At 57.1% G+C, this 24,519-nt stretch overlaps 5 protein-coding genes across 9 annotated transcripts; 2 read left to right on the top strand and 3 right to left on the bottom strand.

The window, feature by feature from the left end:
• Positions 1-4,523: 4,523 nt before the first annotated feature.
• On the bottom strand, positions 4,524-7,958 carry SLC25A28 (solute carrier family 25 member 28). Its single transcript, XM_072340488.1, has 4 exons — positions 7,587-7,958; positions 7,235-7,463; positions 6,565-6,621; positions 4,524-5,629 (listed from the first exon to the last, which is right to left on the bottom strand). The coding sequence occupies exons 1-4, from the start codon at positions 7,956-7,958 to the stop codon at positions 5,112-5,114; spliced, it is 1,176 nt and encodes a 391-aa protein (XP_072196589.1). The 3' UTR covers positions 4,524-5,111.
• A 363-nt stretch (positions 7,959-8,321) lies between these two features.
• Positions 8,322-13,141, top strand: ENTPD7 (ectonucleoside triphosphate diphosphohydrolase 7). Of its 3 annotated transcripts, none has more exons than XM_072340487.1 (12): positions 8,322-8,419; positions 8,736-8,909; positions 8,990-9,195; positions 9,265-9,415; positions 9,524-9,627; positions 9,742-9,798; positions 9,943-10,091; positions 10,170-10,336; positions 11,039-11,363; positions 11,456-11,541; positions 11,660-11,821; positions 12,006-13,141. In XM_072340487.1, the coding sequence occupies exons 3-12, from the start codon at positions 9,003-9,005 to the stop codon at positions 12,220-12,222; spliced, it is 1,611 nt and encodes a 536-aa protein (XP_072196588.1). In that variant the 5' UTR covers positions 8,322-8,419; positions 8,736-8,909; positions 8,990-9,002; the 3' UTR covers positions 12,223-13,141. The 3 variants fall into 3 exon arrangements, with proteins under 3 accessions (XP_072196588.1, XP_072196586.1, XP_072196587.1); XM_072340485.1 differs by lacking the exon at positions 8,322-8,419 and adding an exon at positions 8,592-8,663; XM_072340486.1 differs by lacking the exons at positions 8,322-8,419; positions 8,736-8,909 and adding an exon at positions 8,601-8,663.
• A 575-nt stretch (positions 13,142-13,716) lies between these two features.
• ATP6V0E2 (ATPase H+ transporting V0 subunit e2) lies at positions 13,717-15,088 on the bottom strand. The gene is made up of 4 exons (XM_072340097.1): positions 14,908-15,088; positions 14,761-14,808; positions 14,440-14,567; positions 13,717-14,301 (listed from the first exon to the last, which is right to left on the bottom strand). Exons 1-3 carry the CDS (start codon positions 15,009-15,011, stop codon positions 14,474-14,476), a joined length of 246 nt encoding a protein of 81 aa, XP_072196198.1. The 5' UTR covers positions 15,012-15,088; the 3' UTR covers positions 13,717-14,301; positions 14,440-14,473.
• Positions 15,089-15,208: 120 nt separating this feature from the next.
• Positions 15,209-19,080, bottom strand: COX15 (cytochrome c oxidase assembly homolog COX15). 2 transcript variants are annotated; one of them, XM_072340093.1, is made up of 8 exons: positions 18,814-19,004; positions 18,546-18,668; positions 18,138-18,324; positions 17,717-17,884; positions 17,211-17,292; positions 16,727-16,881; positions 15,679-15,792; positions 15,210-15,474 (listed from the first exon to the last, which is right to left on the bottom strand). In XM_072340093.1, exons 1-8 carry the CDS (start codon positions 19,002-19,004, stop codon positions 15,343-15,345), a joined length of 1,152 nt encoding a protein of 383 aa, XP_072196194.1. In that variant the 3' UTR covers positions 15,210-15,342. The 2 variants fall into 2 exon arrangements, with proteins under 2 accessions (XP_072196195.1, XP_072196194.1); XM_072340094.1 differs by lacking the exon at positions 18,138-18,324 and having other exon boundaries at positions 15,209-15,474; positions 18,814-19,080.
• On the top strand, positions 18,962-23,953 carry CUTC (cutC copper transporter). Of its 2 annotated transcripts, XM_072340096.1 has the most exons (9): positions 18,962-19,139; positions 19,427-19,498; positions 19,573-19,632; positions 19,724-19,933; positions 20,357-20,392; positions 20,784-20,917; positions 21,226-21,253; positions 21,625-21,730; positions 22,309-23,953. In XM_072340096.1, exons 1-9 carry the CDS (start codon positions 19,079-19,081, stop codon positions 22,418-22,420), a joined length of 819 nt encoding a protein of 272 aa, XP_072196197.1. In that variant the 5' UTR covers positions 18,962-19,078; the 3' UTR covers positions 22,421-23,953. The 2 variants fall into 2 exon arrangements, with proteins under 2 accessions (XP_072196197.1, XP_072196196.1); XM_072340095.1 differs by having other exon boundaries at positions 19,051-19,139; positions 19,573-19,933.
• Positions 23,954-24,519: the final 566 nt, after the last annotated feature.

Genomic DNA, 24,519 nt, shown 5'->3' with positions numbered 1-24,519 from the left:
CGCGTTAAGACCGTCGGCGCTGCTAAAACGCTGCGCGTCTGCAGCGCACCGCTAGGAAAGAGACGGAGACATTTTCAGCTGCAGCCCCGACGCTCGGCACGGTACGGCACGGTTCGGCTCAGCGCGGCTCTCCATGGCTGTGTCCCACGGCCACCCCGAGGCCGGGAGGCTCTGGAGCCGCGCTGGAAAAGGATGCGGCACGCCCAGCGATTGTTTGCCGGGTGGCAGCGAGGTGTCGCGGGAGAGGAAGCCCACGCTCGGCTCTTGGCCGTCGGAGCTGAGTGGTGGAGGCTCCGCAGTCTCGTGGGTAGAAACAGGATAGCCGAGAACAAAGATAGGTAACGACCTCCCGGAGCGGCAACCCCGCGCCGAGATTGGACTCGGCCATAGGAAAGAATTGTATTCCCTTCTGTGTTCTGCCATATTGTCGTTTGCAGAAATAGGGGACATGCATGAGTTTGTGCCTCAGTGAGCAAGATGGAGGAGTGGTAACCGCAGTACAATCTCCTGCAGCATAGGGATGTGCAAGTAGAGCTCTCCGTTTAGTGCATCCCCTCCAAGTAAGTGATGGTTTGTTGGGAACCCTCCTCGTCCAGCAGCACCCTGAGGCTCTGGACGGGATGCACACGTCTGTGGCCAAGCCTTGAGAGTGGGCACTCAAACAGAGCAAATGGGCACATAGAGACCCTACTGACCTGCACAGCAGTGCCATGCAGCAACGGTGTTATGGATCACCGATATCACCAAGCATTGCCATAGGCATGGGTGTAGTACTGTGGGAGGTTTTGCACGTCCGCCATTGTGATCCCCTCTGCTGGGATACATCCCAGCTGTCCCACCAGCACAGCTCAGGGGGAGGAACCCCTCAGCATCTCCCTCACCCAAGGCCCCCCAGCATATGGGGAGGATGGAGCAGCACAGGGTGAGCCACAAGCGGGGCAGCGGAAGTGAAGCATTCTGAAGAGGAGGAACAGCCGGTGGTGGTGGGAGGGAGGTGATGGGAGACTGCAGATTGGCCAAGCGGCCCAAGGAGGGGACACACAATGGGGGGAAGTGGCTGCGTTGCGGTGCTGGAAGCAGCGCCTGCCCATGACGTACCTCATCCCATCGCACCCTGCGCGAGGCCGTGTCTGCGATGTGCTGCTGGGACCCATCATGCGTGGTGCTCTGGTGGTGGTGGTGGGGCCAGAGGGGTGTTGGAGAAGGAGAAAGCCGTGGCCAAGGGGCAGAAGTTCTTCTTCCTGTCCTAAAGGAGGATTAGCTCTTGTTTGGGAGTCAGAGAGGGAAAGCGATGATTGATTCTAGATAGGGCCTTAAAGCCCTACAAAGTCTAAAACAAGCACTGGCCTAAAGCAAAGGAGAGCTTGGGCAAGGAGGCTGGACTCATGCCTAAGGTTCACCTTGTTTGTGGGCTCAGGTTTTGATTTCTGTTCACGTTTCCTGGCTGAGGATGAGCCATGAGTAGCTCCGTACAGCAGCTGAGCAGCTCCCAGGAAAGGCTCCCACATCCCATCACAGCCACATCCTTACGGCCTCTCTGTCACACTCAGGATCACATAGGAGCAGCATGGATCCGTATGAAGCACCACAGGCACACTCTGCTTTCCTCTCCTTCCCTGACCCCTTTTCCTGTTTCTCTGTTCCACTCCCTGTAGCACAGCAGGAACTGGGCACCCAGGGACCTGCAGCAGCACTCAGTGCTTGGGGGGATCATGCTGGAAGCACCCTGCAGTGCAGCACGGAATTGTCAGCTCAGCTCTGGAGAGTGCTGAGGGAGCTGTGGCCAGCTATGGAGCAGGTAAATATATTAAAATATCAATACAGCCCATTGCTGTGCAGCTCCCAGCAAAGGTTTCTCCCACTGGCACAACAGCACTCTTCCTTTCACTGGTGAGTTATACAACCACAAGCACTCCCCCATATTCAGTCCCGTCCCAAAAGGGGGGGCACCTGCATTTTGCAGCCCGATCCCTGCACTGTTGAGTCCCAACGCAGAGCTGCTGTAAAGGATTCAAGCAGAGCACGGAGGGGAAGAGGCTGCGTCTGCCGCAGTACGCAGAGCTCCGTGCCACGTTTCGCGGCTGTGCAATAAAAACCACCAACGCTTCGCAGGGGACGAGGTTGCTCCCAGCTGCGACACGGGACCCGGCCTGTCCCCAAGCAAGATCCGCCACCGCCACCTATCGGCGGGCACACGGGGACAGGGGGCAGGCAGCCCTTCTTCGTCCCTCAGCAGTGGGATCTCCAGCAGCGTCCTCCGCAAAGGTCCTGCACTGCCCTCAGCCCCAGCCCAGCGCCCAGCGCTGCAGCTCCCGGCCCTACGGGCACTGGGGATCGCGGTGCCCAGCGCGCCTGCAGCGCTGCCAGCCCCGGGCTCGCCAGAGGGAGCTGTGTCCCCGTGGGACGCGTGCCCAATGCTGGCTCAGTTCCTACTCCCTCCCCTTCTTGTAGCAGCTCGCTGCCAAGGTCCAACGTGCACCCGAACGTTCTGGGGGTAGCGGAGGCCGCTTGGGTTTTTGCATTTCTCCTGGATCCCGCTGTGCCCTGTCAGGAGGCTTTAACTCCAGCCCTTGTGCCACCAACACCTGGAACAGCCTTCATGCGTCCCCACCACACAAAGACAGCCCTTGCAGGTGCTGCTTCCTGCAGGGGCCTCTCAGTGCCCACAAAGCAGGTTCCTCGCCTCGGTTTAACTCTCATGCTGTAGCCTGTGCTCTCCTATCTGCACAGACCAGGGCCAACAGTGGCTCCCCAGAACCCACATCTGCTCTGTGTCCAGGCAACCTCAGCTTCTGAATTTACCGCTGCTGTGGGGCCGTGGGGTCATGAGAACGTGTATAACTTTATTGGGGTCTGACAGAGCCCTGAGGAATCCCAGAGCCAATGCTGGGCGGGCTGTGATGACACCCCAGCGTTTCCCAGGAGTGCCTCCTAGCAGGGCAGTGGCTGCCCCATGGCCGGGGGTGGGATGGGGCTGGAGATCTAGCAGGGAGGTGAAATGGAAAGGGTCGTCTCCAGCCCTTGGTTGGGATGAGCGCTTCTCCCTCTCTGCAAGGCCAAAAATAGAGCAGTTACTCAGCAGAGGCTGTAGGAGGGGTTTCACATGACGCACAGCCAAATGCCGGGGAGGCCACAGGACGCACCCACGTGGCTTTGCTGAGGCATTATCAGAGCTGGGGAGGGCAGCAGCCATAGCTGAACCAGGGCACCCAGCCCAGCCCTGAGCCACAAGCGCTCAGGGAAGAGCACGATGCCTTTGCTGCTGATGGAGGGTGTGCTTTGGGGAAGTCACCACCATGAACAGCCCAGCCCCAGGAACCAACCTTGGAGCACCTTCAGTGCTGAACTGGGTGTTTCTCAGGCAGCCCTGCTTCCTGCAGTGCTTTTGTTCTCATGCAATACCGCACTTCTCTGTGCCAGCAGAGCCGCAGCAGCCTGGAGGCCGTGCCCTGCCCAGGTCCATTGCCTCTCGACTGCTGACTTATCACATCCCTGCTCCCGGGGGTCTCTCTCCCTCCCCCAGCACTTCTGTGGGCGGTTATTCCTGGAACCATCTGTCTCCTCATCCCAGAGTCACCTTCAATCATGCCTTTGCCCGCTGACATTTATAAAGCAGCTCGCAGTGGCTGATGGATTTAATAGCATGAAGCTCCACTGGCCCCTGCCCCCGTTTACACCTTCCTCTCTGAGGTGGCTGCAGCGTGAAGGCTGAGGGTGAAACTGCAGCTTCACTTTGGCTCTGCAGAACCAGGCTGTTCCTCACGTGCTGCCCGATTGTCCCGCCACGGTCTCACCCAACCGTTTCTGCTTCTCAGATTTCTGCCTCTTGGGTGGAGGAGCCGCAGGGCTGCCAAATCTTGCAGTGCTCAGGATATTTCTTAAAGCCCCAGCTCCTTGAACAGTGGCGAAATGATGCTCCCAGCTCTCCAGCAGCTCTGGTTTCTTTAAGGATCAGCCCCATCTTCCTTGCTGCACGGAACAGTGGGGTACAGGAGCAGAGGACAGGCACACAATGCAGCCAGTCCCCCTTGCCACCAGTGGGGCATGAGGGGCAGAACAACCTCATGCAGGGCAGCCAGCAGCCCCAGGCTCCCAGGGACACTGGCAGGCAGCACATACTGGGACCATGAAAGCATTTCCTCCAGGGAATTATTTCAGGCATGGCACCCTGTGGGAGGATGAAGCAGTGCAGGGTTCATGGCATCATGGTTCTGATCTGCTCTGTACTGCTTGTGGTCAGAGCTGCAGCAGTAACTTAGTGGTGGTCTGTGCTGAGGAAGCAAAGAATGCTGCTTTTCTCATAGACCACCATCAAATTGCTGGGGAAGGCTGAAAAAGCTTCTTATCCTTCATACAAGAGCCTTCACCGAGCACACAGGCCCATCTGGCTGCTGCTCCCATGTCCCCAATGGGCAGCGGTCCCACCCATGGCCCTAAGAGGAGCCCCAGGAAAGAGCTCAGCACTGGGCAGTCAGAAAGGTTGAGTGGCAGCACTAGGCCACTCGAGAACAAGAAGGGGATGTGATGATAGAGCAGAACTGTTTTTATTGGAGGTGTCAAGAGCAGGAACAAGAACAAACCTACAGCCTCCCCTCCTCAAGTGCCATCCTCCCCTACCCACCACCACCACCAGGGCAGTCAGCGTCATGTGTGCGTGCTACAAGACAACGGCAAAGCTTACACTCTGCTTAAGCCAAAAGCCAGACGACGCCCTCGGCATCCTTGGCAGTGCCACTGCTCCCTCCTTGGTGACTGAGCTCAGCGATAGCCCTGCTAGTGGCAGGGCAGGACATTCACTTTCACCTCCAAGCAGGGGTGAACTTTGCATTAGAGGAGGATTTTGTTAAGGGAAGGACAGGAGCACAGCTCCAGTGAAGTGCCAGGGGATGTGATCTGTGCAGCAGCTCCTAGTAAGACGTCTTGGGAGGCCACAGGAGTGAGTGAGCTGTGCAGCCAGAGCTGAGCTGCAGCTGCCCCAGGCAAGAAATGGCACCGCTAAACCCAGAAGGGCTTTGCTGCCCCCTCTCTACAACACAAACCAAAAGGGAGAGGGTCAGAAGACAAACCAGGAGGGGAGATGAAGCAGGTCTGGAGTTGGGTTTGGCTCTGGCTCACTTCCCAGCCCGACGCTCTTCCTGGCGCTTGGTGAGGATGTACTTAAAGAACTCGTACACAGACCAGGCAATCGCCGTTGAGGGCATCTGATAAATGACTCTAGCCTGGACCCCTCTGAAGTAGGCAGTCACACCGCCCACTTGGTACACCGTCCTGAAGGCATTGGCCATGCCTGTGATGTGTCCGCTGATGTTGGAGCTCAAGGCCAGGGACTCCTGGGTGTTGAGCAGCGTTTTGCAAACGTCCAAAGGCGTAGTGGCAGCAGCAGCTACAGCCCCCGCGCAGGCCCCGGAGACCACGTGGGAGCCTGGGTTGTACTGTCTGTGGGGGTTGAGGTGCTCTTGCAAGAACTCATAGGTCATGAAGTGAATGGCTTGGAAGGGGATGTTCATGGTGAGCTGGGTGGTGTAGCTGCGGTAGAAAGCTCCAGCCCCTTCGTTACGCCACACAGTCCGTACACAGTCTGTCACACGCTGGTAAGGCGAGTTGTACATCTGCATCCTCTGTTTGACCACTTGGGACAGACGGCAGCAGCGAGCAGCCAGCGGCAGCAGCCAGGATCCAGGCACGGGAGAGGAAGAGGAGAGAAAAAGAGTCAGTGTGAAGCCAGGTTCCTGTGATGGACCCCTCTGAGCAGTGCTGTCCAGCAGGCCCCTGGGCAGGTCTGTATTATCACATCTGAACAAGATAGTGCCATCAGAGCACCACCACCTGCCACCTCTGCAGCTGCTGCGGCCTCTTTGAGGGACCAGCTTCATATCAGGCAAATAAGTTCAATATTCAAAGTGTGCACCTCTGCTTCAGGCAACACAATCCACCATCCACCCCTACAGATCTACTGTACAGAAAATAATTCCCACTGTGGTCATCCTGTTACGTTCCAGCCAGGTTTCTAGATCCGTATTATCCTACAAATGCCATGACTACAAATCTTACAGCTGCAGTAAGAAGTGGAGCTCCAAGGACAAACTGACAACAGACAGCGAAAGCAGCTGCCCACTGCAGAGGCTGAGAGACAAACAGCTGCTCTGCTTACAGCATGGATTTCTTCGCCAGCACAGACCCAGAACCACATCACATCCTCCAGAGGACCTTTCCCCACAATACTGTCTAGTTTCAATGCACTTGCAATGACTAACCGTGAGGATCCCATACCTGCTGCTTCCTCTGAGCTCCAGGCAGCTGTCAGGAGCGCACAGCTTTGGTCAAAACCTGCCTCTCCCAACTCCTCTGCAGCTGGAGTTTACTGCGCTCCCCACAGCATCCATCCCTCTTACTCGCCCACTGGCAGCTACTGGGCTCCCCCAAATGGACCGTATAGCGTCCCATCAAAGGATCCCTGAGGCTGGGCAAGCAGCAAGGCCAGAGGTGCCAGACAGGTGTCATAGAGCAGCCCAAGCAGATCCCACTCAGCCCCCCCTTAACCCCACCGGACAGGATCACCATTACCTTCTGCAGGGTTCATCGCTGCATCGTGGAGCAATGTTGCTACACACCCGGCTGCACCTGCAAAACAAGAACTGCCACATGTGAGGGGAGGAGACGGCGAGAGACCCCAGGGCTCCACCAGGACCCCAAGGCCTCCACCAGAGCTGAGGAGGATGAGATCCAGAGGCAGCCTCAGTCTCCGGAGAGGCGGCCGGTGCGAAGAAGCTCCCACCCGGAAAGAGTTCAGCAGAGAGAGGGAGAAGAGCACAGCAGTCTGTCACGTCTCGCGGGCCAGGCAGGACCCGAGCCCTGTCGCTCGTGGGACAGACGGCCACCGGCTCGCAGGGCTCCCGCCGGACACCGGGAAGCAGACGCCACCAGCGGCACACCGTGCAGACCGTGCCCTGCTCCCCCCGCGTCCCCGCGCTCTCCCGAGGCGGCCGCTTGCTGGAAACCACAGCACCGCATCCGCTCCGTGCCGCCAACCCCCCCGCGGCGGCTCCCGGCTCCCGTTAGCGGCTCCCATCCGCGGGCATCCCCAGGAGCCGGGCCCGCACCCGGGGCATCTCAGACGGGCGCGGCTGCGGAGAGGACACGGCTTTAGGGCCCCCCCGGGCCCCTCCCGCAGCCCCGCGGCCCCCTCCCCGCTCCCGGCCCCGCTGGCCCCGAGCAGGGCGCGGCGGGACGATACCGTTGGCCACATGGCTATTGCCCCCCGCCTGGATGACGTCGCTCAGCGTCTTTTTTAACTTTTCGTAGCAGGCGAAGTACAGGGCGTGCGCCGGGCCCGCGCCGGTGGCGGTGATGTTCAGGCCCCGCATGGGTCTCCACACGCCCTCGGTACGCACGATGCGCCACAGGGCCTCCAGCACGTTCCGGTAGCGGGCGGCGGGCTCGGGCCGCAGGCTCTGCATCCGAGTCTGAAAGACGAACCCGGTTAAGGCCCCGGTGATCCGCCCCGCGAGCGGGGCCTGCCCGCCGGGACCGGCCCCCCCCGACCCCCCGGGTAGGCCCGGCCGCCCCGCCCCGGTAGCCGGCGGCACCTTGACGCAGTCGATGGGGTACATCACGCAGTGCTCCATGATGCCGGCCACGGCGCCCGCCAGCATGTGCGTGGACACGGCGGCGCCCTGCGGCAGCGCCTCGTAGTCGGGGGCGGGCGGCGAGCGCGGCTCCGGGCCTCGAGCCGCCTCGGCTCCCCCGGGACCCGCCGCCTCCGCGCCGCCCCGCCGCGCCCGGCCCGCGCCGCCGCCGCCGCCGCCCATCAGCAGCAGCAGGACGCGGCCCGACTCCGCGCCGCCCCGCGCGCCGGGGCCGGCACCCGCCCCCGCGCCCGCCCCCAGCTCCATGGCGCCGCCGCCGCCGCCGCCGCCTTCCCGGCCCCGCGCCGCGCCGCTCCGCCCCCGCTCGCCCATTGGCCGTCTCCTCCCGCGCCCCGCCTCCGCCGCGCGGCCGTTGGCTCGAGCCGCCGCCCTCCGCCCCCTCGAGCCGCGCTCATTGGCCACCGCCCCGTCGCGGCGGGGGCCGCCGTTGGTCGATGGCTCGCTCTTCCACGCCGCCTATTGGCCCGCGCCCTTCACCGCCCCGCGGTTTCGAGCACCGCATTGGGCCCCTCAACTTTTCGTCCCGCCTCTCCGCGCGGACCATTGGGCGGCGGGCCCGCGACCTTCGGTCGGTCGCGCGTCTCACGGCTAGTTCCCCTCCAAACGGGGCCGGAGCGACGCCATTGGCTGCTTCGCCCGCCACTCCAGGCCTCGGCGCGTGCAGTTTATTTGGGAGGCTCCGATTGGCTCGGCGCGGGGGGTGACGGGAGAGAGGAAGTCGGCGGGTGACGTCACGCGGCGCCCCTCGGGCACGGAAGGCGGCGCTGGGCCAGGTGCGGCTTCCCGCCGCCGGGGGGCGCCGATCGGCTCCCGGGCTGCGCGGGCGGGGCCGAACCTGGCGGGGGCGCCGATTGGATGAGGCGGCAGCTCGGGGGCGGGGCGCTGCGGGAGGCCGGGGCCCGCTATTGGCGGGCGGGAGGAGGGGCGCCGGGTGACGTGGCCGCGGGTACCGGCTGCGGGTGCCGGCGTCGGCGGCGCGGGGCGATGCGCGGGCGGGTGGCGGACGCACATGGCCAGGTGAGCGCGGCGGGGCCGGGCCGGGTCGGTTTCGGTGCGGTCCGGTCTCTGAGCCGCGCCTCGTTCCCGCAGGATCGCCGCCCCGTGCCCGCCGTGCCGCTCGGCCGTGTCTTGCGGCTTCCCGGCCCCGCGGCAGCGCCCGGCGGCGCTGGGTCTGGCTGTGGCCGCGGGGCTGCTGCTGTTGCTGGCGGCCGCCGGGCCCCGCCGCTGGGCTTCGCCGCGCCGTGACGCCCCGCGGAACGAGAGGTGAGCGGGGACGGGGCGGCGGGGACTCCGGGGCCCGGTGCGCGCGGCGCCGAACGAGCCCGATCCGTCCCCCGGCGCAGGTACCTGGCGCGGATGGAGGAGCTGGCGGCCACCGACACGGAGGACGCGTCGCTGAGCTACGGGGTGGTGGTGGACTGCGGCAGCAGCGGCTCCCGGGTGTTCGTCTACGTGTGGCCGCCGCACAACGGGCACCCGCACGACTTGTTGGACATCCGGCAGATGCGGGACCGCGGCAGCCGCCCCGTCGTCATGAAGGTTAAACCCGGTGAGTGCGGCACCGAGCGCTGCTAACGGCTGGCGGCGCCGGGCCGGTCGGTGACAACCATCCACGCAGGCATCTCTGTGGCCGCCGCGACCCCGGAGCGAGCCACAGCCTACCTGCGGCCCCTGCTGCGCTTCGCGGCCGCACACGTGCCGGCAGGGAAGCACAAGGAGACGCCGCTGTATGTTCTGTGCACGGCTGGCATGCGGCTGCTGCCTGAGAGGTGAGCACGGGGCCGGGTCAGGGAGCATCCGGCAGAGCTGTGAGATTCCGCTCTCTGTTGCTCTTGTCCCGACAAGGAGCATCTCCCAGAGGTCACTGTGCCCCTCAGGCTGCAAGCTGCCATTCTGGAGAACCTGGTGAAAAACGTGCCCCTGGAGTTCGATTTCCTCTTCTCCAAGTCGCATGCTGAAGTCATCTCAGGAAAGCAGGAAGGTGGGAAGCGCTGCCCTGTCCTCGTGTCCTAGCAGGGAGCACACGGGGCTGCTGGCATCGCATGCAGCCAGTGTGGGATCATTCCTTAAGACAAACTCATTCTGTCGTGCCCAGGTGTCTACGCTTGGATCGGCATCAACTTTGTGCTGGGACGGTTTGATCACGAGGATGGTGAGTCCAGCTGCTTGCACGGCAGCTCTGGGGCAGGCAGCATGCAGCCCTTTGGCCCTCAATTCCTACAGGTGAGGGGCATCAGGAGGTACCAGTGAAGGAATGCCCCCCCGCCCCTCACTGACACACTGCTGTGGGTTGCAGAGGAGGCTGCAGTTGTCACCGTGGCGCTGGGAGACCAGGTGGAATCCTTGGTACGGAAACGAACGGTTGGGATCCTAGACATGGGGGGGGCCTCTCTGCAGATCGCCTATGAGGTGCCCGGCTCTGGAGCCTTTGCGTCCCCTCAGCAGGTGTGTGTTGGGCAAGTAGCTGGCACTGAGAGCTGCCCAGTGTTCACCGCTGCTGATGGTCCCTTGTCCTGTCCCCAGGAGGAGGCTGCTAAGAGCCTGCTGGCAGAGTTCAACCTGGGCTGTGACGTGCAGCACACCGGCCACGTGTACCGTGTCTACGTCAACACCTTCCTGGGCTTTGGAGGCAACTTTGCTCGGCAGCGCTATGAGGAGCTTGTGCTGAACCAGACCTATGCACACAACCGGTATCACTGCCCTGCCTGGGGCTGCCCTGGCATTGCACAATGGCACCGGCTCCTTTGTGCCACCCTTCCCCATTGGATTTTCCCCAAGAGCCACCTGTGGTTGATAACAGCTCTCACAGCCACGCTGGCAGCAGCTGGGTGTTAGCAGGTGCTTGGGCTGGCACGTGGCACAACGGCATTGCCCTTGTTGGAGCCCTGCAGGTGTTACCAGTGCCACTGCTTGTTGCCTTTCCCCTCCCAGCACTATAGGGATCCCCCTACAGCAGCTTCTGGCTTTCCCTCCTTCTTCAGCACTGGCTCATTCAACACATCCTTCCACTGCATTCCCACCTCCAGCTGTCACCTGCCTTATTTCCTGAAGCTGTTCCCGGACTCTCAAGAGATTTGGAGCCTGGGTACTCCCATGCTGGGAACAGACCCTGCCTCCATATGCCCTGGGTTCTCCGTGGGGGTGCAGATCCCCACGGGTTGGTGGGAACAGACTGTACCCTGCGGCACCCATAAGGTGTTCAGGGCTTGTTGCTACAGATCTGGAGAGCTCAGCTTCAGTAGGAATTGGTGGGGTGACTCTCAGGACCATGAGTGTACAAGGGGATGGGGCCTTGCAAGGATTATCAGTTGTGGAGGAGCACTAGAAAATGCTTTTGTGGGTGCTACAGTACCCCACGTGTAATGACCTTTCTTTTCTGACTTGCTTTCCAGCCTGCATAGCCAGCAGACGGGGCTGAGCCCTGAGACTCCCTTCCTGGACCCCTGCCTGCCCGTGGGGCTGGAGGACACGGTGACGAGGGGCAGCAAAACACTGTATGTGCGTGGGCGAGGGGACTGGCAGGCCTGTGCTCTGCTGCTGCACCCACTCCTGGCAGGGTCCAACAGCAGCCAGGACTCTCTGACTGGGGCCTACAAAGCACCCATCGACTTCAGCAACAGTGAGTTTTATGGCTTCTCTGAGTTCTTCTACTGCACTGAGGATGTGCTGCGCCTAGGAGGCCACTACAGTGCCCGTGCCTTCATCTCTGCTGCCCAGGTGAGCACTGTTCTGGACCACAGAGTCTCACCATGCTGGGAGGGATCTGAGGTCATTCCTTTGCTCTGAATGGAAACTTCTCCTTTCCCCAGGAATATTGCAGCCAGAGCTGGGAGGTGCTTACCCAGCGCTTCCAGAGTGGCCTGTACTCAGCACATGCAGATGAGCACCGGCTCAAGTAAGGACCAGGGATATACCTCCTGGGGGCTCAATAATATGACTAGCTGTGGTAGGCTCTGTCTTGGGCTCAGGAACATCAGTTGGGTGCTACTGCAGGGTCTGTGTGCTGCCTGCAGGTATCAGTGCTTCAAGTCTGCCTGGATGTACCAAGTCCTTCACCAGGGCTTCCACTTCCCCCTGGACTACCCCAGCCTGCACACAGCCCAGCTGGTGTATGACCGTGAGGTGCAGTGGACGCTGGGAGCCATCCTCTACAAGACACGCTTTCTGCCACTCAGGTAACACAGGAAGGAGCATTAGCTCCAGGACTTGTAGCCCAGCTGGGAAGGGACAAAAGGGTCCTGCTTAGAGGTTTCCTGGGGATATGACAAAGTGACTACACAGGGCTCTGCCATCCTTAGAGCAGCTGTAGCCTGTGGTACATGTGCCAATCATGCCTGCTTCTGCCTCTCCTCTCTGCAGGGATCTCCGGCAAGAGAGTAGCCGGCAAGCACACACCTCCTGGCTGCGCCTTTCTTTTGTCTACAACCACTATCTCTTCTTTGCCTGCATCCTGGTCGTAGGCCTGGCCATAGTCCTCTACCTCTTGCGGCTGCGCCGCATCCACCGCCGGCAGCTGGACCTGCTCTGGCTGGACAAGGTGGTGCTGCTGCCCCCAGGCCAGGCGGACTTGCCATGATATCAGTGGACAGTCACTGTCCAGTTGCACCAGCAGAACCAGGACTGAATGCCAGCCAGGGCTCCAAGAATTCAGACTCTTTCCTGAGGACCATCTCAACTCTGTACTCTATTATCTCCATGTCAGAACCACAGGCCACATAGCTGAAGCAGCTGTGGACATTGGAGCCAGCCTCTCTGTCTCACCCCAGTCCTAATCTCTGTTTCTTGGTCTCTGACCTTTGCCTTGCTGCACAGGGTAAAGAAGAACCCTTTACTGGCAGCACTCACACTGCAGCCCTTGCTGGGCCTTCAGAGCAGAAGACATTACTGAGGCAGCCAGCTCAGGGCTGTGGCCTGAAGCACCACAACATCCTACAGCTTAGCCACCAGTTTGCAGAGCAGGCTGGCAAGGTGCTGTAGTTTATCAGTGCCCGGTGTGGTCTTTCCACAGTCTGGCACAGGTTCCAGGAACCAGGTGAGCAGCAGGCTCCACTGAGCTGTTCTGCCAGGCCTGACCCTGCTCAGAACATTCCCCGTCACAGTGAAGCACTGTGCGTAAGGGGCAGCACTGAGGGCTCAGGGAACATTTCATAAGGCTATGTTTCCTTTCAGTTGTTCCCTCCCCTGTGGCATCCCACAAGCTAATCTGGCAGTATGTGCAAGGACCAGTGGTTCTTTTCCCCTGAATGCAGGCTGGGCCTGCCTCTGGGGAAGCCACCTCTCTAGCTATGCATCCCTCCATGCATAGCCTTCATATTCTAGGCCTGGAGCCCCAATTTTCCTAATCAAGTTCTTCACTTTATACTTGAAATTCTGTTACCATTCCTGAAGCAATAAAAAACCAACCTCTGAGCCAACCAGCAATTGTCTTATATTCTAGTGAGCACCAACCCAGCAGCAGCTCAAGGCTGGCAGCCTGACTGCTGCCTATATCCCACTGCTCGGTAGTGCTCCATGCTGCTGGGTCTTGCTGATAGTATGCAGCAAGATGCATGCTGCTTTCTTGCCAGATGCTGCTTTCTGCACAACTGAGCTCAGTACCTGAGCCTGTGGCAGCAAGGAAAAGTGACCACTCCTGAACTGCTGATCCCTACAGCCAACAACTTGCTGCCTGCCTCTTTCTTCCCAAGAAAAAACAGCTGAGCTGTTCCTACAAGGCTCCAGAATGTGTTGCTCCCTATTTTTTTATTTTTTAATACTTATTCACATCCCAGCTTTAAGAGACTGCTAGAACAGGGCAGAAGGCAACAGGCCTGCAAGCTCCTACAGCTCCTGCACAGCCATGGGGATGGCTCAGTGCAGCTCAGGGCACAGCTGCCTATCAGCCTCCCTCTGGGACACGCTGCTGCTTATCTGTGACCCTGACTCCAAAGTGCTGCACAGGTGGTATCCAAGGTAAAGCCTGCCCTGCACACACACTGCCAACCTCTAAGAGCTGCTGATCAGTCTTATCCTCACTGCAGGAACAGGGTTAGAAGTAAAGGTGGGAAAAGAAAAAAAACCAACATGAAGCTCAGATTTCCTCAGCTTCCAAGCAGCAAGTGACTCTGCTTCCAGCATCACTTACTAGAAAAAAAAAATTTATTTCCACAACACAAGTCCAGCAAACACAGACAAATACAAATAAATAAATAATGCCAATAAATTATCTGATAAATAAGGGGCTGACCTAAGACAACTCAGTATTTCGTTCTTGGAATGTAGACATGAGAGGAATGGTGGTACCTACATACTATTGCAGCACCCTCACTGCAGAGGTGGGAGATGACACAGCCCCCAGACTGAGCACAGTGCTGACCAGGAGCCCCTGCCCAAGACCCCAGCACTTCCCTCACATCCATGGCAGTTTGCCTCCTCCAGCAGGCTCAGTCTTTCCTTCTTCCAGCCACAGCTAGAGCCTAGAAAAAGGAAAACCCACAGCCAAGCAGGGACTGGACACATGCAGGACACCACGGGGCCCACGCTGCAGCAGGGATGCTACTTGCCAACAGCAGGGGCCCAGCCAGTGCTGGGCTGCAGTGCCTGAAGTGCACTGAGGCAGTGGTTCCAGCCCCTGACCCAGCACCTCTGGGAGCTGCCTGGCATGGGAGGGAAGATGCTAGAACAGTAAGAGCAGAAAGAAGGAGAAAGGGGATGTTAGCGCAGAGCTGCACCTGCAGCCCCACACTGGGCTCAGTGCTCCATAGCCGTGACTGCTGGAGGCAAAGCAGCTCCCACCCCAGCTCTGCCCACTCACGATGATGGCGGGTCTCTATGGCTGCAGTCGGGGGTCACTCCCAGAGGAAGCGCACGTACCAGATGGTCTCGTTCTTCAGCTGCGGCCCGAAAAGGGGGTTGGCCTGGGCCAGGATAGCGATGAGCCAGCTGTAAGGGACGCGAGCGTGAGCCCCGGCAGCACGGGAAGGGTTTAGCGACGCCCGGGGCCCGACGTCTGCCCCGAGGTGGAGCACTCGGAAGGCCGCGGCCGGGGCCCACCCGCTCGCTGGAAGCCGGCAGCGGTCAGCAGGCCCAGGGAGGCCGCACGGGGGGCGGGATGGGGGCAGGGCCGGGTACTCACAAGAGGTAGCAGCACACGGCCGTGGTGACCAGCATCGTGATGATCACCCTGCGGAGCGGGGGGAGGGAGGCACCGTCACGAGGGAATGCTTTGACACGGTCCTTCCCTCCCCCCCCCCCCCCCTCCGGCCCGGCCGGCCGTACTCACCCGCGGTTGGGCCCCTTGGGCACGAACCAGGGGCCGGCGATGCCCACCAGGCCCCAGAAGGCCGAGAAGAGGACGAGGGGCAGCGCAAAGCTGTGCGCCGTCATGGCCGCTCCCGCCGCCGCTCACCGGTTCCCTCCGCTCAGGCTATCGTCCCGCCCACTGCCGCGGGCGGCGACCAATCCGCGTAGAGAGCGCGGTGCGCACGCCTCTCTGCCACCTCCCATTGGCGGAGAGGCGCTTAGACCACCTGACCGACAGGGGGCGCCGCAGCGCGGCAACAAGAGGTAGCGACCGCCCGAGCCCGGCCGCCCCGCACGTCAGCCAGCAAGTACGCGGACACCGGCAGCTCCGAAAACTCCTTTATGTTACACAGCCGGAACACACCGCGCACCGTCCCCACCGCCACCGGGAGGTCGAGCAGCTGAGCCCCGTGGGTCACTTGGGGATGCGCCGCAGCTCGCTCATGAGCCACAGGGCCACGCTGAGCAGCGCCAGGGAGCCCGACTGGTGCGTGGCAGCCAGCGGAGTGGGGACGTAGAGCAGCAGCGTGCTGATGCCCAGGCCCACCTGCGGGAAGGAAGCACGCTCAGCACGGCTGTGGCTGCACCACTGACTGCACGCTGGGTCTGCGAGTGCCATACAGGAAGACTCCAGCCACAGGGAGCACAGATCATGCACTGCTTCAACGTCAGGGCGGCCTTCCAGCTCTTGTCTTGTGGATGTGAAGGGCTAGGAAAAAGCTGAACAGAACGGGACAAAGAGGGACAGTACCTGCATCCAAGCCACTGCCAGTAAGGATGTCACTGCCATCCTGGTCCTGTGAGGGAGGGAGATCTTCCGTGAGAAGAGGTACAGTGCTGTGACAGCTGTGACTGAGGCAGTTCCCTAAAGGAAAAGAGACTGTAATGGGATGGAGAAACAACCACCCTTCCTGAGAAGCTGAAAGGAAACGGGCCAGATATCTTTGCACCTTCCATGCGATAAAACATTGCTCACAGAACTTATTTATCTTTAGAAACATGTTAATAGCCACCATCACACGCTGCAGATTCCATGCTTCACCCAGTTAACAGCCCTACAAATAGAAGGAAAGTTGCAGACAGTTCCGTTTTCTGAATGAATGCCTTACTTTCCCAATAGCTTTTCCTTATTTATTCTGTTTGAGGGGAGTTATTTCTGCCCCCTTCTCACCTGTGACCACAACAGTTAAAGGTGGAAGCAGTCAGCTGGGGGCTGATCTCCTTTTCACTACCCAGCTATAGCTCACCAGCATCATCTCAGTGCACGGATCACCTCACAATTCCCCTACCAAAATTCTTTATCTTTCTGTTTAATCTTATCAATCTACTGCGCGGCCCAAAGTGCAGCAGTGCTGTTTAATGTCTAAATTGCTCTGACTAGCTGCCATTTCTTTCACAGGGCACTAATGGTGTGTAGGAACTTAAATTCTAAAGGAAATCTGACTGTTGAGTGGTGTCTGCTTCCAAGTTTTATTTCAGGCAACATCCTCAGACATTTCCATTGCAAGGACTGCCCTGATCTGTAGCATGTGGAAAACGAGACACAAAGAAATGACGTCTGTAACCTGGAAAGGAGGAAGACACCCTTAAGGAAGAAGACCACATTAAAAACAAACAAAACAAATAGAAATGAGTGCTAACCTTTCTCTTTCTTCAGAAACGAATCTGTAACAAAGCTCTCAGGACCTTGTACACCCTGTATATCATTCATGCTGACAGAGCCACAGCCTTAAGATGACAGCTTGGCTGTAGGAGGCAACCAGGAGGAGGCTTAAACATAGCAGGAAGACAGCACTTACCAAGATCCTGTGATCAAATTGTACAGTTGTAGGATTCTCAAAGATATTTCTCAGGGTTGGGGAGAAGGCGAGAAGATCATCCGGGATCCAGCGTTCCCCCATTTTGGGGAAGGAATTGTACACAAGGCCAGCATCCAGACCTGCCACAAAGGCACCTACAATTCCAGAGCAGAGAACGAGACTAATGAACTGGGTTCAGGGGGCATCCCGGGCTGCACAGCTCTGACTCAAGAACTCAGCTTGATCCCAGATTTCTTTTGCAAACATATATAGAGATCTCACAACAGCACGCATGCTGTTCAGCACAACTCCACCTGCTCAAAAGAGGCCAGTAAGAGAAGTTATCAAGTGCAAGCTCTCTGAAAAGAACAAAGTAGTCACAGAAAACATGATAGGGTTTTTCACACTTCCCATCAGACGAGAAAAAACACAACACAGATAGAAATTAGGCACAAGACAGGACAGTGATATTAGACAGTATTACCTGAAAGAGCCGTAAGAAAAATGAGAGCTGTTGCTCCATGGGCAAAGTGTCTCAGCTGAAGCAGCTGACGTGTCTCATGCAACTGTAAAACAAAAAATGAATTGCAGTAAAAAATTCCAGTGTTGTTTGCAACAAGCTTTCATTATATATGCACGCCAAGTATTTCACAGGTAATCGAGTCCAGCTCTGTGCAGAAACTGAAGTGGCTGCTGGGCAGTTACTTGCACAAATCATTGAACGCAACATGCAGACTCCTGCATGAGCTTGCATGAACTCTTGAGACTAATAATTGTTGAGTGGAACAACAGAGTCAAATCAAACACCTCATAACTGCTGCAGAATACAACAGTTCAGAAGAAGTTAAATCAGAAGTTTCTATAAACTTCTAATGGTATTAAATCACAGTCAGAAATAGGATAAAATGGAAGTAAGCGTTATCCTCCACACAATTCCTTTATCCCCACAACACTCTGCTGTGCCCTGACTCCTCGCACATCGCTTTGTACCTGGTGTCGTGGAAGCAGCAAAGACAGCCCCATCCACAGACTGGCAGAATAAAGAACCAGCGCAGAGCCAAGGTGTGCTGCAAGGCGGTACTGGCTGACCCGAGGGATATCATAGGAGTCTGGCTTCTCTTCCAGTCCACTCTTCACCATGTACCATCCCAGTAGCCCCTGACATAACAACAGGAGAGGAGAGGGTGAGAGCCAACTCATCAGTAAGGGGGGCCAGGGCAGCCTTTCACTTCTGCCTCAGCATAGACAGAGCAGCAACAACTGCTAAAATCAGAGAAATATTAAAGTCAAAACAATTTGTTTCTTCTATCTCCAACCAGCACTGTCGCATCCCACCCAAACTGTCACAGATTTCTCTATCAGGAGATACAGAACACACCGCAGCTATTCCCTGCAGCTGCACAGCTCTCACCTGGAAGCACACGAGCCCACAGAGTGCGAGCACACGGCCCTTCATGGGGCGGCTGAGCCAGCCCTTCCTCCAGAAGTAGGCAGCAGGAAGGATGTAGGCCAAGCCCACAACACGGCCCCACATGCGATGCGAGTACTCCATGTACCAAATGAACTTGAACTCTGTCAGAGTCATGTCACGATTCAGGCTGCGGAGGGTGTAAAAACAAAGAGGGATTTAAGGCAGTGCCACTGTCCTGCTTCATGCTTCCCAAGGTGAGGGATGAGGGACAGGAGGGGAACTGCCTGCAGCCGCTACCAGATGTGCTGTGTGCCTCAATCACGGTGTTAAGGAACGTTTCCACTTGCATGAGATCCCTGCGCTGCCTGTTTGCAGGACCAGCCCACTGCCCCAGCCCTGCATGCTCACATTTTGAACTCTGGGAACTGCTGGTACTTCTGGAACTCTGCTTCCCACTCCTGTTGTGTCCTGGGGGGTTTCATCTCCTTCACCAGGTGCCAGTCCACCATGGACAGGCCGGACTCCGTCAGCCTGCGGGCAGACAGAAGCAGCGCAGCTCACTCCCAAGCACAGAGGTGCCGGCCTCTGAGAGCTACAAACAGGAGCTTACGGAGGACCGACGGCCCAAACCATACGGACCGACAGCCCCGCGCCCAGCCGAGGCCCCCGCTCTCACCTGGTGACACCGCCCAGCACTACAGCACCCGCTACGGCGCCGCTGCAGGCGAGCAGCCATCGCCCGACAGCGGGAGGGACGGCGGGAGTGGGCTGCTGCGGGAGACCGCGGCGCGGAGGCTGACGGAGCGAGACGAGCGAGCGGCCGGGACGGAGGAACCGCCCGCACCCACCGCACGGCACCCGCAGCATCCCGAGCGAGCCCGGAAGTGGCGGCCGCGTGGCGGAAGCGGGGCGAGCGCTTCCGGTCACCCCTAGGCGTCACCATGACAATTACGTGCCACGTGACCCAGAGCCAGCAGCGACCCCCGCGCGCCGCCAGCGCAGGTGAAGGCGCGTGAGAGACGGGGGCGGGGCGCCGGGCCGGGACGGGGGCGGGGCTAAGGCGGAGGGGGGCGGGGCTTGGCCCGGACTGAGCGCGTCGGCCTCGCCCCCTCGCGGCCCGTGCCGGTGACGGAGGGCGCGGGCTCCGGGCCGCGAGGGGGCGAGGCCGGATGTTGAGTGCGGGAGGGCGGGGCCTGAGGCGGAAGCGAGCGGGAAGCTCGACGGGAGGCTGTGAGGCACCTGGGGGCCGCCATGGGCCGAGGAGCATCGACCGCGTCGTTCCTTCCTAGGCATGGACGATGGCTTCCTTATGGAGGTGTGCGTGGATTCGGTGGAGTCTGCCGTCAACGCGGAGCGCGGAGGTGAGGCCCGTGGCCCGGTCTGGTTGGTGGGAGCGGGGTGAGGGCTGAGGCCAGCTGTGACCGGCTCTCCGCAGGTGCCGGCCGGATCGAGCTGTGCGCGGGCCTGGTGGAGGGAGGAACCACCCCCAGCATGGGTGAGTCGCGCGGCCCCGCGGCCCTCCGTTCCTCCAGCCGCTCCCCCTGTCAGACCGTCCTTTCCCACTCATCCCCTCTCTCGCCCCCCAGGGCTCCTGCAGGTGGTGAAGCAGTGCGTGCGGGTCCCGGTGTTCGTCATGATTCGGCCTCGAGGCGGAGATTTCCTCTATTCGGACCGAGAGGTGGAGGTCATGAAGGCCGACATCCGCCTGGCCAAGCTGCACGGTGCGGATGGGCTGGTCTTCGGGGCCCTCACTGAGGATGGGCGCATCGATACGGAGCTGTGCACGGCGTTGCTGGGTGAGAGCATCCCTGCTTGTAAATGTTGCTCTAAGCACCGTGTGGTGTCTTTGCTGTGACCGGGGACGGTAGCTTGGTGCTGTTCTGCCTCCATAGAATGCACTGCGTTGGGTTCTTTGGTCTGCGGGTCTTGTTTGGGTTCTTGCTCTTTTTATCCGGCGTTGTCCTGCAATCAGTATTGTCAGCGCATTAGTTAGATTATTATTATTATTATTATTATTATTATTAAATAGTTACATTTCTTCTTGTAGAAAATGAACTGGCTTGTAAATTGCCAGCGTAGAGCACTGCTGGTGAATTTTGCAGTGGGCTGATCTAGTACAAAAATGTTAGCTAGTGAAGGAAACCTTATGTGCTTTTCTGGTTCTAACCCAAGGGACTCTCTGTAACAGTCCAGGCTGACCATATGTTTTCTTATTACAGCTGTTTGCCGGCCCTTGCCAGTCACATTTCACCGAGGTGAGTCACAGAGTTTGGTGGCCCTGGCAGGGACCAACTTCTGCCCCACTGACAGAGATTTGGGTGCTGGGAGATTGCTGGACTTAATCTATAGTGCTTTTTCTTTGGAGGGGAAAAAGCTGTGTCTACTGCGCATGAGCTGTGGCTGTGCTCTTTGCCCATCAGGGCTAAAGTCAAGGGGGTCCAAGCTTGGTAGCAGTGTCACTGCCCAGTATGGGGTGGAAGTGTCCAGAGAGCTGAGTGCTGCAGCCCTGCTGTTATTGTGAGGGTGATGATATAGCGGGGTGCTGCTGCTGAGAGAAGGGATTTTCCCATTTCTTTCCTGGGCTGGGATGCTGACAGGGCTTGAGCAGCATTGAGTGATTTCTGTACTGTTCCATTGGTCTTTCAGCCTTCGATATGGTGCACGACCCTCAGGTGGCACTGGAGACTCTGATTTCTCTGGGGTTTGAGCGGGTATTGACCAGTGGCTGCGATAGCTCAGCATTGGAAGGATTATCCTTGATTAAGAAACTTGCAGAGCAGGTAAGTGCTCCCTACCTGCCTCTTTATTACTGTGACCACTTCCTGGGCTTTGCTTGGCGGTAGATTCTTTGTGATAACTCTCATTTCTGTGGGGAAGCTGCTGTCTGCAAACGCTTTCCCCCACCTCTGGGTTGTCCTTAATCTGTTTTTTTAAGTTCCTGTGGGCTAGAACCCTGAAGTGAGAATGCAAGAACTGTAAGCCACCATGACTTTAAAGGATGCAATACATAAGTTTTCTTTGTGCCCCATAATGGCACGTGAGGACTTAGTGCTGTGACAATATCATTAACAAGTTGTTTTTCTTTCAGGCGAAGGGCAGAATTGTCGTAGTGCCAGGTAACGTTTTTTCTTGTCTATAACAGGTTTACTTGTCTCTGGCTCCTCTTGCCCTGGGGTACACTGTCTGATTGGCTTTTCTGAGCCGCATCCCTAGGAGGGAGGTGCCTTTGCCCTGGTGTGAGTAAAGGCTGCAGAACCCTGCAGGTGCTGCTCACTGGAGGATTTGGGGGACAGTTATAAATCTGTGGGAGAACATGAATCAAGTCTTCTCCTGTCTCTTCAAGTGCCAGAGTCTCTTGTCCCAAGGGCTCTCTCCTCTTCTGTGTAGGGGGTGCTGGTCTGTTAGGGGATAGACCTCAGGGATGATGTTGGGTATGTGATAGTCCTTTCTGTGCTGGATGTGACATAGCAAGGGTTTTTCCCACCAGGGGGTGGCATCACAGAGCGTAACCTGCAAAGGATTCTGGAAGGCTCTTCTGCTTCTGAGTTTCACTGCTCTGCTCGCTCAGCCCGGGACTCAGGGATGAAGTTCAGGTAACTGATTATTTCTTAGCAAAATTGTACTGGGGGAAATCAGGACTAATAAAAAAGTAAGTGTGTGGAAGAGATGTAATTTTCCAACAACTTTCTGAGTGCTAATGACACTGTTGTGGTTGGGATTGTGTTGCTTGGCTGTGTATTCTGCAGTGTGCAAATCCAGTGGTGCTCATCATCTCGTCACGAGCTCCATGCACAACCAGGTCCTTGGGGCATTTCCTTTGCTACTGTTGCCCTAGGGCTTGTGAGTGCACTCTGGTGACACTTGGGAGGGCGTGTTCTGATGTAGTTGCCTTTGACCTGTAGCACTGATGAATGTGGGTTTTGGGAGGTCTGTGGGATGTGCTTCTACGAACAGTGATGAAGACCACAGGGCTGCACTGGGTTTCTTTAGATGCTGTTTTTGTCTGTCCTCTGGACTGTTCTTTGTTCTGTTTCTGCCTCACCTTTGGTCTGGGTGGCACCTTCAGGTATTCTGACTACTGCTAACACTGGGGGGGGAAAGGTGGGTTTTCATTAATGTCTTCTATCCTTTTGTGTCACCTGCAGAAATTAACCAGTCATTTTCTATACAGAAATCCAAATGTTGCCATGGGAGCGTCATTCTCTGCCCCTGAGTACTCTGTGAAAGTTGCAGATGTGGCTAAAGTGAGGACCCTGAATGCCATTGCAAAGAACATTCTGTAGTGGAAAGCACTGTGCTGGAACAAGAGCACCAAGACTCCAGAGTTTTCCCTGCCATGTGGACAGATGTGAACTGCTTCCATCCTCAGACTGCAGAGGATGCAAATTAGGTGACAGAGCCTGATGTTTCTTCCCTTGGTTTCCCCTGAGTGACCAGTCCCTGGCCTGGAAACTTACACTGGCCATTTTAAATAAAAGGACTCGCTCTTGGATGTGATGGCAACAAGCTGCTCAGCAGTATTTAGAGAGGAAGGGAGCTGAACAAGTATGGGAGAATGAATCATGTAGCACTGCATGTGATTGTCAAATAAACGCTGCAGCTGCTCCCCTCTTACTGTGTTTTTACTGTTTTTTTGTTGTTTATTTTGCATTTATTTTACAGATGGTAATGTGTGCTCCCTTTTGCATGGTTTGATACAGTGTGTTTTGGCATTAGTTCTAGATATGTACTGCAAATGTAAAAGTCCACATTAGCTCATGTGCGTAAGATGAGGCAATGTGTACAGGAGATAGAAACAGTTCCTGAGAACAAAGTAGTAGCACATGAGCACATGGTTAAGAACATAGCTTGAACCCTAGTCATGTGTCTGGAGGGCCAAGTGTGTGCGCAGCAGAAGAGAGATAAGAGTCAGATGAGGGGACATTGAATTAATCTTCGTGCTGCACCAGAAGAGAAAACAATTACATCCAAAGTGCCAGAAAGGGAAACATTTTAGCCACAGCTGGAAGACAAGGTCTGTTCGTGTCAGCAAGTAGGACAGCTGAGGATTAGAAACCCAGCATCTCTTAGGTAAGGAGAGGCTGTTGATATGTAGAGGTGATGAGCCCATGTGGCAAGAAGCTCCTACTACATTACTGATGAGGTGAGCTAGCCGTAGTTAAGGGGAGGGTGGGGTATATGGTGAGATTCCTTGGGAAGCTGAGGTGCTTTTCTCAGGGAGTTTCCAGGTCCGTTTCCTAACACACCTTCACAAGCATCTCCTTATTCTCCAGACACTGTGAGGGGGAAAGTACCTGTGGGGTTATTGCTGACTAGTCAGAATCAAAGCGTAGGCTTGTTTTGGTTTTACCTTAATAAAATCAGAGAGTTGTGAACCTATAGCTATACCTATAACTTCAGAGCTTTGTGTCGGAGAGCATATCCCTCTTTTCACATGGATCCATCGGAGGTATCAGCGTCTCTCAAAACAGATCTTGGGAATGTAGATGGCAATTCTCAACATATGAGCTAGGAAGGGTATAGCTGCATAGCGTGGGGTCAGAGCTGGCTGATGTGCGCTCAGTAGGAAGGATTCAAACTTGGTAGAAACAATTTCACTTACAGTTAATTGCATTTAAGAGTTTGTGGCTTGTGTTGTGAGATTTCATGAGTCATGATGATTAAAGATATCGGTACCTCAATTAACGTGAATATTGTGCTGACAGCCTTGTGCCATCGTATACGTAGTTTGGTTCTTTTGTGTAAAGTTTTGTTTGTTTTAAAAAGGCTTTTGAACTCGAAGGCACCATAAGAAAGCAAAGGAATAAACTGCTCAGAGATTAGGAGGTCTGGACTAATCTGTACATTGCCTTGCAGAAGTCTCTGTCCTGGAGCAGACCCTGTGGGGGCATGAGGGGGCACTTCAGTTAGCTTGGTCCCAGCAAATATGTTCTGGATGTTCTAGTGGAAGAAGCTGTGTGGAAGGAGCTGAAGGATACTAAGGAGACTTTAAGGGTTTTCAGGAGGATGAGCGTGTCGCAAGACTGAGGGTATAAGAAGAGTGGATGTGCTTGTTTTAAGTGTTCTGGGCTGAGGAAAGCTGTTCAGCTCTGAACAAGAGACCAAAGACTGGGAGAGGATGGGCTCTATGATATGCATTGAAAAGCAAGGTGAGTGAGGGGACAGAATATGGAGGGGATAGGAAGCTGTAACTGGGGCAAGTGGTCCCCTTGTGAGCCTTATAAGCAAGGCCAGTGGACAGAGTGAAACAGACAAGGGCACCTTTAAAAGGTTGTGTTTATGAAGATAAATTGGTAAGACTGGATCTCAGCTACTGTACAAAAATAAGCAGGAAAAAAGAAAGGTAGGATTTAGGCATAGCCGAGGTACAGTATATATGAGG

Source organism: Excalfactoria chinensis, chromosome 6, assembly GCF_039878825.1.
Source record: "Excalfactoria chinensis isolate bCotChi1 chromosome 6, bCotChi1.hap2, whole genome shotgun sequence".
Taxonomy (NCBI): domain Eukaryota; kingdom Metazoa; phylum Chordata; class Aves; order Galliformes; family Phasianidae; genus Excalfactoria; species Excalfactoria chinensis.
Note: the sequence above shows the minus strand (reverse complement) of the source record. Positions and strands in the feature narration are given on the sequence as shown.

Coding starts and splice junctions, on each gene's coding strand:
- ENTPD7 (XM_072340485.1), top strand. Junction 9,416..9,523: donor ATGCGGCTGCTGCCTGAGAG/GTGAGCACGGGG, acceptor TGTGCCCCTCAG/GCTGCAAGCTGCCATTCTGG. Junction 9,799..9,942: donor ACGGTTTGATCACGAGGATG/GTGAGTCCAGCT, acceptor TGTGGGTTGCAG/AGGAGGCTGCAGTTGTCACC.
- ATP6V0E2 (XM_072340097.1), bottom strand. CDS start 15,011: ATGACGGCGCACAGCTTTGCGCTGCCCCTCGTCCTCTTCTCGGCCTTC. Junction 14,809..14,907: donor CCCAAGGGGCCCAACCGCGG/GTGAGTACGGCC, acceptor CCCGCTCCGCAG/GGTGATCATCACGATGCTGG. Junction 14,568..14,760: donor GCCGTGTGCTGCTACCTCTT/GTGAGTACCCGG, acceptor CGTCCCTTACAG/CTGGCTCATCGCTATCCTGG.
- COX15 (XM_072340093.1), bottom strand. CDS start 19,004: ATGCTGCGGGTGCCGTGCGGTGGGTGCGGGCGGTTCCTCCGTCCCGGC. Junction 17,885..18,137: donor GTGGGCTCGTGTGCTTCCAG/GTGAGAGCTGTG, acceptor TTGTTATGTCAG/GGGCTACTGGGATGGTACAT. Junction 15,475..15,678: donor TGGCAGTGGCTTGGATGCAG/GTACTGTCCCTC, acceptor TCCTTCCCGCAG/GTGGGCCTGGGCATCAGCAC.
- SLC25A28 (XM_072340488.1), bottom strand. CDS start 7,958: ATGGGCGAGCGGGGGCGGAGCGGCGCGGCGCGGGGCCGGGAAGGCGGC. Junction 7,464..7,586: donor ACCCCATCGACTGCGTCAAG/GTGCCGCCGGCT, acceptor TTCGTCTTTCAG/ACTCGGATGCAGAGCCTGCG. Junction 6,622..7,234: donor CAATAGCCATGTGGCCAACG/GTATCGTCCCGC, acceptor CTTGTTTTGCAG/GTGCAGCCGGGTGTGTAGCA.
- CUTC (XM_072340095.1), top strand. CDS start 19,436: ATGGCTTCCTTATGGAGGTGTGCGTGGATTCGGTGGAGTCTGCCGTCA. Junction 20,393..20,783: donor GCCAGTCACATTTCACCGAG/GTGAGTCACAGA, acceptor TTGGTCTTTCAG/CCTTCGATATGGTGCACGAC. Junction 21,731..22,308: donor GACTCAGGGATGAAGTTCAG/GTAACTGATTAT, acceptor TTTTCTATACAG/AAATCCAAATGTTGCCATGG.